At 43.1% G+C, this 13,146-nt stretch overlaps 2 protein-coding genes across 3 annotated transcripts in view; one reads left to right on the top strand and one right to left on the bottom strand.

Moving 5' to 3' along the window:
• Positions 1–13,146, top strand: part of LOC126558945 (probable N-acetyltransferase san) — a 103,495-nt gene that overhangs the window by 54,112 nt on the left and 36,237 nt on the right. The window lies entirely within an intron of this gene.
• LOC126556765 (GTPase-activating Rap/Ran-GAP domain-like protein 3) overlaps positions 1–13,146 on the bottom strand; it is a 73,578-nt gene that overhangs the window by 45,866 nt on the left and 14,566 nt on the right. The window contains exon 1 of one of the 2 annotated variants that reach the window (XM_050212243.1): positions 9,875–10,344. The exons of the other annotated variant lie outside the window; for it this stretch is intronic. Within the exon in view, the coding sequence (XP_050068200.1) occupies positions 9,875–10,344 (470 nt within the window). Of the gene's footprint in view, positions 1–9,874; positions 10,345–13,146 lie in introns of those variants that run through there. 2 annotated transcript variants of the gene reach the window in all.

Below are 13,146 nucleotides of genomic sequence, written 5' to 3'. Positions count from 1 at the left end.
GGGCGAGAGAAAACATAACCCAAAACAAATCGAATCAATTACAACCCAACCCAACCCATCAACTTCACCACCCCCTTGGGAGGACACTCCGGTACTCCACTGTGGTGTGTGGTGTTGAGCGGTGTACCGTTCGTCATGCTAGCTGCCATACAATTTTCAACGATTGATGCCAATCACGCGTCCCTAGCGAAGTGTGAGCAGGAAGACAAGTGAGAGAGCTTTTTTCCCAGTTCCATTTTCCTACCACACACACACACACACACCGCAGTGCTTCCCAATTTCGGTACCGGCATTCCCTTCGATCGATCTTTGGCGTCTTCCGGGCATCGGAAGCAATGGTTTCCGGTTCGTTGGAATCGATACATGGGCACCGGTGCTAACAGACTCGTGAAATGAGCGCTTTCGATGGAGCAAAACCGAAATTCCTGCTGCAGAAAATAAAAAATAAATAAATATATTGTGATGGCTGTTTACACACATATACATATCGTATGAATTTATGTGAAATGCGTTGCGCACCGTAATGTCATCGCACCACACTGTGAGCTCGCACCGATGATTGATTTATGGCCACGCCAAGGCAAGCAAATTAGATTGATCGCTTCTTCACCTTCGATGGCTTACCTCCAATATATAAATACTTTCTTTTTTTCTTGTTTTAATTTGTTTCTCTTGCAGCGAAGAATGGGCTTTCCAGCCGGCTGGCAGCCGTGTTTGCCGTTTGACTTGATTAATTAGACACTATGCACTGGTGAGCATGAGGATTTATGGTGTACGAATGGATTACGGGCCAGAAAGGTTACTCTTCCGGTTGATGAACTAATCCTTCTTTATGAACGTGTGGATATGGGATTTGGTGGTCTGGGATTAGTTCGAGTTTAGTTACGGAAGGCTCGCCGAAGATCGTGGATCAAATTTTACCTTCAACCATGGTTGGTTAGAAGGGAATGGAATTCATCTCATTTTCTATCGCAACAACGTGGTGTAATTGGTGTGATGGATATCTGAGATTATAATAACTGAGGCTACAGGTGTGCGTGGTATTGAAACAATGAACAAGAAAAAGGTGACCTGAGCCTATCGAAGATAAAGACCAAAAATTCACGAAAGACTATCCAGAAGAATTTACTTGAATAATAGAAAAATGACGCTTACATCTCTTGCATTGAGTGTCAACTCAGCTCAACAGCGAAGCTTTTCCATGGTTCGTCCGCCATTTTCAATACCAATCAGTTTTATTAAAAGGAAAAACTTTGCAACACCGATTTCCATTCATTACATCGATTTTTCCATCACACAATACAGCAAATAAAAAAAAAACCGTTAGACATCATTTATCGTTTGTCGCAAGTCAGTTCGAGTGTCCCCCAGCTGATCAACGTTTCACACAATTAATTTCCCCCTTAATGTTTATTCGACCGTAAAGCAGAACGGAAAACCCACGAGTTGATAAGCCGGACCCTCGGCACTGGTACGGGCGTAGTGACAGGCGAACGCATTAAATTTAATCTTACACTTCGCTCAACTGCACCGGCCGAGTAACAAAATGGTGAATTAAGGTCGTATTAATTTTTAACACCAACTTCCCTGCAACATTTTTCGACCAAACCACACCTAAACAGGGCAAAAATTAGGACATTTGTTTTCGAATGAGCTTGGCAGAGGGCGAACAAAAAACAAATGGCCAAAGTTAGAGGAGGATACTTGCGTGACGTATAGCGCCATCTCAACACTAGTGCGGATATGAAGGAATGCGTTCATTTGGTGAGAAAATTTAGCATGATGGGAGCTTTCTCAACCACTTCCAGTGGGTTGAATTCCCATGCAACGCGTAATGGTTTCCTTCATGAGTTACATGCGATTTTTGGCTCGCCTTTCAAGAGGTTGGGAAAGCCATGAGCCGTGGTCTTATATCATGCAATGAGGTTTATTCTTAATCTTTTTACTCATTCAAGCCCTTCTAAGCCACGAGCTTCCCAGGGTGTTTCTTTTTTTTGCTTGCTTGCTCATCACCGCCCTGTCTGATGGTAAGCAGCAGCGAAAGCATAACGTTGTTATTGCCGAGGGTTCTTCAGCTGAATTTGCGTTGGAAATGAGAAATAAGCAGAAATGTCAAAGACGCCAATCCCTTTGGATTCGGTTAAAGAGCCACGACGAGGGCACGGACAGACAGACGCTTATTCCCTTTACTTTGCGGTACCTTCTTAAGCCGCTCCCGATGCTCTAAAGGTAAGCAATTTAAGGAAGCATGTTAATAATTTATCATCTCTCCTGGGGCTACTTTTCGACCGTGAAAAGGTAGTATCAGTAGTATCGCCGAAAGGGGAACCTTCCGGAAGAGCTCGAGCACCAGTCGGGTTGGTTCGGTACCGGTTGGAAAGGTTTGTTTAATGCGTTTATGATTTAAATTTTATGGCAGTGCAGCGGGCAAATACATCAAAAAGCATTTTTATTGAACATTAATACTACTTGGAACATTTGTCATTTTAAGAACAAATCTGGTTCACCACTTTTTTCTTGCACTTTTCGCAACCGATTTCAATTTCTGTGACCCATTTTCTTGATAATTGCTTACCCAAGAGCATTTTGCGTGAATGAACAAGACAAAAAAGCAGAAAAGAAAATGGTTGGATTTTTCCTGGCTGCTATCCTTTCGAATGGAAAGTTAATCCATGCATACTGACGACTGCACAATAGGTTACACTGCTTGGAACCAACGCTGAAACTGCTCACTTCACATCACAACTCTCGGTGGTTTGAATTGAGTGTTTAAAAAAAAAAACGATGAAACACAATCCACCATACTTTAGGAAAAAAAAACGCAAAAGACAGCACAGAAAATGAGAAAACTTTGCTTCAAAATCAGATCCTTTTCGAGGCGAAAATGTAAGAGCATACATAAGATGGTTCTTCTTTCGTCCTGAGCGCATCACTTGCACCGTGCATTTTGCGTGCTTCGTCTGCATAGAAGTGTGTTTATGTGTGTGTGTTTGTAAATTCAATGTATGTAAAATGGTTAAACTTCATATTGAAGCGTCGTAAATGCAGTTTTATCTGTATTCTGCGTTCTCTTCGTTACGAGCACACTCTCTAAACTTGAACGAAATTCAATGCTCACAGAGAAATGTAAGTTACAGCTTCGTACACTGGAAGCAAGCTGGAACTACCAACAGGTTGTGTGCACTGTTGCTGTTTTCCAATCCCGCTTCATCAATCCGCAATCGTATCGGAGTCGAATCACTGGTAAACTCACTTGTCGTTTTTTGTTTAAATCCTTTTTTGCTGCTCTTGCTTTTGGTGGCCAAACGTTGGACTTGTTTTGCGAGACTGTACACGAAAGCAACGTTCATTTGTATGCTAATTAGTGCTTTATACTTTATTGTACCACTTCAGGGATTTTTTTTTACATGCTGCAGGAACCGAATGTGGTGTGCAATGGTAAATTTTGTTTTGTTTAGCTGTTTGTGATGCATGAATTTCCAATTTCAATATAAAGCTCTGAAATCGATATGAGCATGTATCACAATAATACTGTTGGCTGACAGATTTTATGCTCGTGTGCCACTTTTGTCAGTGAAATGTCGTCCTTAAACCGGTTTGGTATGATAGCAATATTGGTAAGGATTGGTTTTAAAAGCACGCTCGTTTCTAGTTCAAAACTCGACTGGACCGTATAGATTTCAGAGCCTTTTTTCTGACTCAAGGTCTTTTTCAAACTTGATCGTTGGTTGATCGATTCAAAGACGTTTTAAAGGTGTGTAAAAATGACAAAAAGTCACATACGGACTATTCAATTCACTTGTGTTCTTGCTTTTTCTTCAATATAAATTAAAAATAATTTCAAGCGAATAAATCATTATGAAAATATGTTTTTTTCTTTCATACAAAATAGTGAAAAAATACTCGAAACAAACTACAAAGATTCTAATCATTCGTGAACAAAGAAATGCTTTCCCATTTCCAACACGTAACACCTGCACTGTCGTACTCTTTCCATCATAGATAAACTTCATCCCAAATCATTTGAAAATTGCATTCCCTACCTTCCCCACATCCCACCTCAAAACGATGGCAGCTTTTGTAGCTTAATGCTTTTAATGCTTCTCACGTAAATTAATTATAAGTATCTTTATTACCGAGTACTTTACCCAGAGCAAGCAGCAGCGTGAATCGATTCGATATTCTACACGGTTCTACACGGTTATGAAACTTTTGACTCATAAAGTTTGATTAAAGCTTCCGCTGCGAAACAGGTAAGTAAGTCTTGTTTTACCGCTTCACATATCGCTATCGTACTGCTCGTCGAAATTGCAACACCAAGCTTACACGAATGCACCTGACATTACAACGAAGCGCAGCACGTGCTTCATGTGTATGTGTGTATGTGTAAACAAAGACAGAGAACGATGCGTGCAATTTCATAAAGCGTAAAGAGAACTCCAACCCACGGTTGGAAAGCTCGACCTCAACCCGTCGGTCTACTTAGAAGAGTTGCGGCTTGTGTTTGTGTGTGTGTGTGTGTGTAAGTGTATGTGCTTCGCGATTTCCATCAACGAGACCAACCACTTCACTTCCATAGCAGTAGAAGCATACATTTTCCATAAGGTTTCCGAGCCAAAAACCTCAAAAGGTTTGGTGTGGCAACATCTGCAAAAAGGGGCTGGCATCGGCTGGTTTTGGAGGAGTCGGTCGTCTCCCGGGCTCCCGGTGGTTACGACAAAAGCCCGCTTTACAAATACACACGTGCGTACAACAAGAGGTGCAAGTCCTGGGCTCTTGTGTGTGTGTGTGTGTGCGTGCTTGTGCAGCACGGCAGAAAGTTTTCGGGTAAGCGGGAAGGCTTTTTCACGGTTTGATCTAATCCGGGTGGAACACACAGTGTTCTAATTTACAGTCGGCAGGACCTGCAGGTTGGGTTTCGGAAAATCTGCACGACCACGACCAAGATTCGTCGTAATAGGACCGTTAATTTTAACCTCAACCATTTGCACCGTAGTACACTTTGTTCGGGAAAAGCCCTTATCGTCGGTCAAAAGGGAACTTTCGAGGATCAAAAATTAACACTTTGTTTTAAGTGGTGCTTGGGCTGTTGAGTCCGGATCGGGAGGGTGTGGCGGGAAAATACTAGGAAAACCGTCTGACCAAAGCCCCAGCCTGGCAGCAACAGTGATAACAGACCGAACGCATTGAATCATAAAATGTTTCCTTATGTCACAACGAATGGTGAATATGCTTTCCTTCAACAGTGTGTGAATGCAGCTCGTTTTATTTTCGTCCCCTTAAACCTACCAAGAAAAAGAGGGGAAAAATCCACTAAAGTGTACAGCACCAGTGAAACAATGTGCTATGAATGGGACGTTTTTACTTCTTCCTAGAAATAACAGCTCACACAAACTGTTGGCAAAAGGCAAACAAACGTGTTAAAAAGACAAATCGACTACAACAACGCAGCGACCAGCACAACAAATCAATACCGAAAGCGAACGAAACGAAACGAAGATCGGAGTAGTGGTACAAAAAAACAAAACCAAACAAAGTGATTTCAAACATTCAACAAAGTTTCAACAACGCCAGATCAATACGGCCAGCTAGCCTGCAAGAGTGGAACCAATTTTTGTTTTGTTTTTTGCTTTATTCTCTTCCGATTCGTCGCTATGTTAGGTTTGTTCGAAGGAATGGAGGAAAGCAGCAAAAAACTTCCCACAGTACAACTATGTAGGCTTTTGCTTTGGCTTCTCCGGAAGAGCTGCGGGAAGGATTCAGGAGCCACACAATGGCTCTGTTGACACAATGGACAGCATCACAGGCCGAAGCCCGGTCAAACCATTCTTACAAACTGGAGCGCGCGCGCGCGTGTGTGTTTGACTGTTCAACGGTTATATCCCATTCAACTGACAGGCAGCAAAGCATCCGAAGGGAAATTAATGTTACTGTGTGATGGATGAAAAAGTTTTGAAAATCCTTTGAGAAATTGTTTTTGGGTGTGAGTTTAGTAACCTGTTTCTCGTATGAGTTATTGTAATAGCAGTTACATTAGGTAAGAAACTTTTCACTAAGTATCTGCTTGCATTGTCTTGGCTAAACCCCATTTTCTTGGCTTACATCAAAGAAAATTCAAAACATCACCGCAGCTCGTCTGCTGCAATTCCATTGCTACACCATCCTTATTGTCTCACGTCATTGTGGGCCAACCCGGTAAATGATACCGCATGTCAAGGTCGGAGGATGAATGGAAAACACGGAACTTGTTCACGTTTCTTCAATCACTGTACTTCGAACGACAGACGGACAGCCGTGGAGCGAAGAAAGCCAGCCAGCCTTCCATCAAACGTACCAACCATTATCACGAACAACTTGACAGCATATTCACCGCTTTGATGTTTAAGGAATCATACTCGTACTGACGCGTACGCTTAAAGCACAACTCTGACATAAAATAGAGCAAAAAAAAACATCAGAACCGAACGCCTGATAATGGTCACCATTACGGAGAGGAAAAATATTTGGACACAGCAATCTGTTCGTGTATGTATTATTCAGGACATTTATTGCCTTTTGTACTTGTGATGCTACTTGATATAGCATCCCGAACGGAGAAGCGTCAAAGCTTATATTACTGTTACTTTAACTCGCTTTGATGCGATGTCCTTACAATTTCATCGGGCGCCCATTTCAGCGCCGCCTTTACTATATTTGTCTTGTAATTAGACACGGCTAGAGCACGGATTTCGCACCGCAACGGGGCTGCAACGAACCGTATCGGATAGATGTAACGCGTCGAGAAAATTAAATATTTATCCTACACCCGTATCCGTGACGCGAATAATTAGATCAGCAATCAGTTTGTGGGTTTTGGGGGTTTCAAACAATACGATAGCGGAACATCTATTCTCTTTAACTCTTGTAGCGTGTTTTGATTTCATTTGAGCGCCTTTTGATTTCCTTCAACCTGTCAAATAGAATAATGATCTAATATGCTTTTTGTTTCAAGGTTCTAGCGAGATTTTTATCGAAAATGATATGTTCATCAGCTACCATCCCTTTAATGCACAATGCCAACAATACAAAGGGTTGAGAAAAAAAGCAATGATTGTTATCTTCGTGGACATGAGTGATGGTAGCGTACATCACAAAGCGTCACTTTGCAACAACGCTTTGTGATAGAGACAATAGGCAAGAAGAAATCAGCACACATACAAGTTGGCTACAAGAAAGAGTGGAATTATGCCAATCATTGTTAGAATATTAATGCTCTTTTCGCTTTATATTTTTTATGCAATGTTATCCCCGCAGTAAAAGAAATGCATTAACATTTATTCAAACAAAATTATTTGTCATTACATCGTTAAAATGTTTTTCATCCGCTTTTTTACCAACCTCGCTCGCTAGGAAAAAATCCTAACGACCTTTGGCTTTTAAAACAACTAATGTTGTTTTGCCCGCTTATTTTGAAAACTTTTTGCCATCAGCAAGGTAGTTTCACAGTAAATGCTTCCTCCATGGAGACGCCCGGTACCTTACATAGTTAGTGCCTTCGAAGCCATGGAGACGCCTGGTACGCCATCGCCCAATTATGGTTCCCCATCCTTTGGGGAGGGGGAGGAAAAAAAACCTTTACCGATCGTTGGCTCGATATGTTTATCTGCGATCAAAATATCGCTAAGGTAGCGATAAACAACATCAATACGCACGGGCTCGTTAGCACAGCTGAGAAAATATTGACCATTGGCTGTGGCAAAGTGGTGCCGAGGCATAGGAATTCACGCTCAACTCGACCGTGATGCATTGAAGCGAATCAATATCATTAAGAGTTTGATTGGATGTAGCTTTATATTAGTAGAAAAATTAAAGCAATATGTGGAAAGATTCCTCCTGATGCTATTAAGATACTTACGATACCATTATAAAGACCATCCTTAGACGGTATCTGCCACTCGCACAAAGGGCATTAAAAGCATCCATAATAAATGCCAAATGTTGCCTTTTGCTGAAAAGCTCCAACCATTTCAACTATCCGAATCACATTTTATGCGCGATCATAATTCTTCCACCGATAATACATATTACAAAGTAGCGTTCAAGAAACCATCCATCTTGGGTGCACACATCAACCATATAAGACCCGGTCGCCAGTTGCCTCGGGCAAGCTGTTTTCCACCAACGTACACATACATTCACACACGCTCCAGCACACAACAAAACAACGCCCGAAGGGTGGAAAACATACCAAAAATTCTCAAAAACCATGCAAGTATGTTACGGGTACTTTATTGCATTTGTTGCTGGATCGGTGGTTTCTTCAGCAACATTCCGAACCGAGTGCTGGATCGCTCGTTACCGTTTCTTTCGCACCGGGTACCGGGTGAGGGTGGATTGGAATATTATTTCAACAGGAAGGGCTTTTTCTCACAGAGCGCTCGTGTATGACATTTAGCAAAGACTAAAAGCGATAGAAAAAGAAGAAAAAAAAGAGCAAACCAAACATCAAACACATCTTCACAGAAACTCTACGGGAAGATGAGGCTTCGGTTGAATAGGCTTTCGTACCACTGGCGTTTGGTTTTTGCACAATAAAAGCAACAGTTTTAGGGAATGAGATGAGAGACGTTTCCCCTAGCTGCGGGGACTGTTTACCGTCGATTTAACACCCTCCAAACAGTCAAACAGTGTCTGAGGGTGGAACTGTGTATCGAGTTGATGTAATTGCACGTACTACTACGCAAGCTGCTGCTGCTGCTGCTGCTGCTGCTCATTCAAAGGTGCCATACCAAATTACGGACAAAGTTATAATTGGGCGTGTTTTCTTGAGCTTTTTTTTCGTGTGTTTAAGAGCTGAAAACTTTATTCATATCTGCGTGACGAGAGTGGTTGTGAGATGCGTGAAGCGGACGGCCCATCCAATCAGTATTATTATTCTACTTTATTGAGTAGAGACTTTCCTTAAGAAGAAGTTAAGCATGTTCTTTAACAAACAAAGAGCGACCTACAAAGTACACGAATGACAAAGCACAATAACTTAGAAGCAACATAATGAAAACTGATCGCCATTTTAAGCTTCCGCTAGACAGTTCGCCTGTGTCCTTGCAGAATTTTGCGTTTTTAATGGAACTCATTAGCATCATTACTGCTTTCGTGGTGTGTTTTTTGTCAAGCTGCTAAATTATCAGCTAACAAGCAAGCTTCCCCCCAAATTCATGGTGCATGTCAACTACAGACCGTGACATAATGGTGGACCGAAAAAAAAATCACAAAAATCACGATTAAATGGATGACACGTAGCAAATAACAAAAAAAGCGACGCTCATCCGGAAGGTCCAAACTTCAACAGTTTAACGAAAAATCCCATTCGCTGCGGGGTTTAATTGCTACAGGTGTTTTGCTCCATAATTACATTATGCAATCACCGTTTCCCTCCACTGAAAAACCCAGGAAAACCCAGCTGGATCTGGGTGGACCGCAAGATGAAACGATAACTGCCTTCAACTGCTGCGAAATGCGAATCTGGCACCATTTGTAAAACCACACCGAATGGACCACGCTTTAGAGGTGAAAGAAAAACTCCCCACAGATGCGCCCATTTCCTCGCCCACCTATCAAACCGGGAAAGAATGGCTATTCAGTCGGAAAAAGCTGAAAGCGAAACTGGTTTCACCCTCGCAACGCTTTGATGAGGATCTGCAAGCCAAGTAGCGGCGCTGTTGACTTGTTTTTTTTTGTTTTCCCTTTATTCGCTTCTTTCTTCACTCATTTTTCCGATTAAAGATTTCCATATTTTCCCAGCTGGTACCGGGCTGAGAAGTTTATTTAGCTTGCCGCTTTTACTCGTCTCTATCGGCTATTTAGCTTCACGCTGCGTTTGCACTGCCGAACTTACCTGGCTGCAACGTAATCGGTCGCATGGTAGGAAGCATTACGACCCCCAGCCATAAACCCGCCCGTACCACCGGTTCCACCACTATTGCCACCACCCGCCCGATCGCTCTGTACCATCTCCCAGCTGGTGATGCGGATGGGCCAAACGATCTGACCGAAGCTGTCCCGTATCAGCGCCTCCCAGGACGAGTACGACGGGGACGATTGCGAGTGGTCGGACTGGAGACGTTCCGAGCGCTGTAACCGAGCCCGCCGTCGGGGTGACAGTGAACTTTGCTGGCCCGGACCAGCCGGGCCATTAGAAGGATTGTTGCTCGCTGCCGTAACCGCAACAGGTTGTGTAGAAACAGTGCTGCTGCTGCTGCTACTAGCTGACGCTAGTGGCTGGCGTATTGCATAACTTCCGGCGTTTGGCGATGTGCCTGACACGGGTGATAGTAGCGAGGGTGCGCTGGGTTCACCGCTCTCCATGGTGAGTTGTGATGCGATGTGGATCTGCTACAGCTAATGGCACTCTTGTGCACGCACCTAACCACACAATGATTGTCCTATGCAAAAACACAAACACTAACACAATTTCTGCAAAATCTTTCCCAATATTTCAACCAACAAAATAACAGCTTTGATTAGATTGTATGCATGCAGCGGGGAGAAGAAAAAAACTCCCTCCAAACTAAACTTTCCCAGCACGAAAATCTAGCTCACGTGACTCGCTTTTTTGTCGTTTTCCTGTGCTCACTTCACTCAACAAGTCCTTTAGCATAACTCTCGCCAACTACAAACACAGGAAGTTGTTTGTGCACGGATGCCATACCATACAGCATAATGTGCCCTTTGTTTCTGCACCACCGCAGGATTTCCTTTCGTTGTGGGTAATGCGGACAGCAAAATGGCATGTACCGTTGCATGCAGCATGCATTGCAATTAGCTGCGGCTGCTACTCAATCACCAATTCGCTTCTGCATCAGATCATACACCCTTGTGCGGATTACACAACCCCTTCCCCACGCTGTATGATGTGATGATGAACACTTTACACCTGGAAGGAGCAACTCTAGAACGCACACCCACCCAACGCTACCGGAGCTTTGAAAGCATACGCCATAAATCACGATTATATGGTTAGGGTTATGCGGGTGCCCATGTGGTCACTAATCGGATCGGACAAACACCACACACCGTTTGTATCAAACGTTGTACAGCATCCTTTTCTTTGTAAAGCTCAACCACGCTCGCACACACATACACCGAGATATAGAAAGAAAATCGCATAAAAACTCGCGCACGCTAACAAAAGTAATAACCATAAACCAGTCCACACAATAGACAATCGGGCTGTGTGACCGAGCAGCACGAGATTCCGCTAGCAAGCATTTTGTTTTTATTGCACGTGGTTTATAAAGTTAAAGCGGAGTTTTAAAAAAATCCACCACTCAAAGGCATACAGCACAAACGAAAAAAAAACACACACACACAACCCTGTTTGCAATGAACCGGAAAAAGGGAATAAATTAAATTAAACCAAAAAAAAAGGTGCAACGACTTAAAACGGTCAGGGCCGCACGAGCAACAGCTGTGGCAACCAGAAAGAAATGTAATACCTTGTGCGCCCGGCACAATCCTGCAGGGGCAAATAATAGTGTGAACTGTGTGGAACGGAAGAACAAATCTGACACTACTATTTTTTTTACTAGAAGAACACCATCACACACACACACACATACACGGGCGCTTTATCGAAAACACATTTCCGGAAGCGAACAGAACCGTTGGTACTGCTGCTGCTGGTGCTGCCACTGCTCCACAAAACACAACCGTTACCGTTTGCCGATCGAACGCGAATGGCGTGTGCTACGATGCCACGGTGATGCGATGCTGCATGGGGTTGCTCGGTTCCCGCAAACTGGAACAACGTCTCGACAACACGCGCGCGATATCTGTGCTATCCCCCCAAAATTTTTGCTCCAGAATGACGCATCTCTCTCGACAGTGTTGCGTGGCGAGACACAAACCAATCATCAACAGCAATAGCAGCAACAGCAACGTAAAAAGAGCGAGAAAGAACCATCATCTGTAGTAACGGAACGCACTAGTACCAGCCAGCCAGCCGTCAGCAAATAAATGCTGATGCGACAAAAGGTTACTGCGAAACGCATCACACCAACTCACGTGCTAGAGCAACAGTCAAAAAGCTAACCTGGAAGCAGATAAATCAACAAAGCTTTTAGCCCTTGCGTCCGCCCGTCACAGGGTGGTTCGGTAAAGCTTTCGAGAAGCGTCCCAAGCGCCACGTGACGGCGTGGTGTAATGTTGCACAACATCGCAAATTTCACTCGTGAGTGCTACGCCGAGACGCTTCATTCCCGTGAGAGTCTTTTTGTTGTGGTTCTCTTTTTCCATGTGTGAAGAGCTCACCTTTACAAGCGTATTTTTAAAACATTCTAATCAGAATCATTTGTTTTTACATTATTTTTTACAAAATTTAAGCTTTAAGTTTTAAGAACCTTTTTCACACACGCAAAGCGTGTTGATTTATTCGAACTAAATAAATATTTATTTTTCCTTGTTCAGCTCCTCAAACTGACAGCAAAAGAAGCAACGCAAAACAACTTCCCGCCCGGAAAAACAAGCTACTCCCCGTAGGGTGGATTATAATTTCCTGAAATAACAAATAGTCCCTGCAGATTGTCACTGCCTTATCAGACAAGAGAGAAAAAGTACAGGTAGCAGCTACCAGAGCTACTAAATAAATAGCCCGTGGGCTGTTACACACACACACCGTTTTTCCTTGAAAGACGCTTGCTTATGTCCATCGGTATGCCGGTCCACCGGTGAGCGTGTTTGTTTGTGTGTGTGTGTAGATTAGCTTCCTGGCTTCGTTCTTGCACCTTCCTTGCATCGTATCGAAGTGCTTTGATCTAAAGTTTTTCAGACGGTTTTTGCTCGTCTCGTCTACAAAGGAAAGATAGATTTCAGGGGCGTGTGTGTGTGTGTCATTACACCCAAATATTGACTTCTGTTGGGGTCTTTATTAAAATGGCAAAAAGTTTCTCACACCAGCTGACCCGCTAGGTACACACATCGGAAATCAAGCGAAGCAAAGGATAGAATTTCCGGATCATTTTGGAACCTTTCTTGAGGCGCTTTCGAATGAAAATAATTAATACAGGCTTTAAAAGCATTATGAGGAGTCGACCTTAATTCATTTTTCGCATCAAAATTGAAGTTTGATCCAATGAATAATCGCCTAAATTTATGCTTCTTAGTGCAAAA

The sequence above is a fragment of the Anopheles maculipalpis genome, chromosome 2RL, assembly GCF_943734695.1.
Source record: "Anopheles maculipalpis chromosome 2RL, idAnoMacuDA_375_x, whole genome shotgun sequence".
Classification (NCBI taxonomy): Eukaryota; Metazoa; Arthropoda; class Insecta; order Diptera; family Culicidae; genus Anopheles; species Anopheles maculipalpis.
This window is presented reverse-complemented; position numbering and strand designations above follow the sequence as displayed.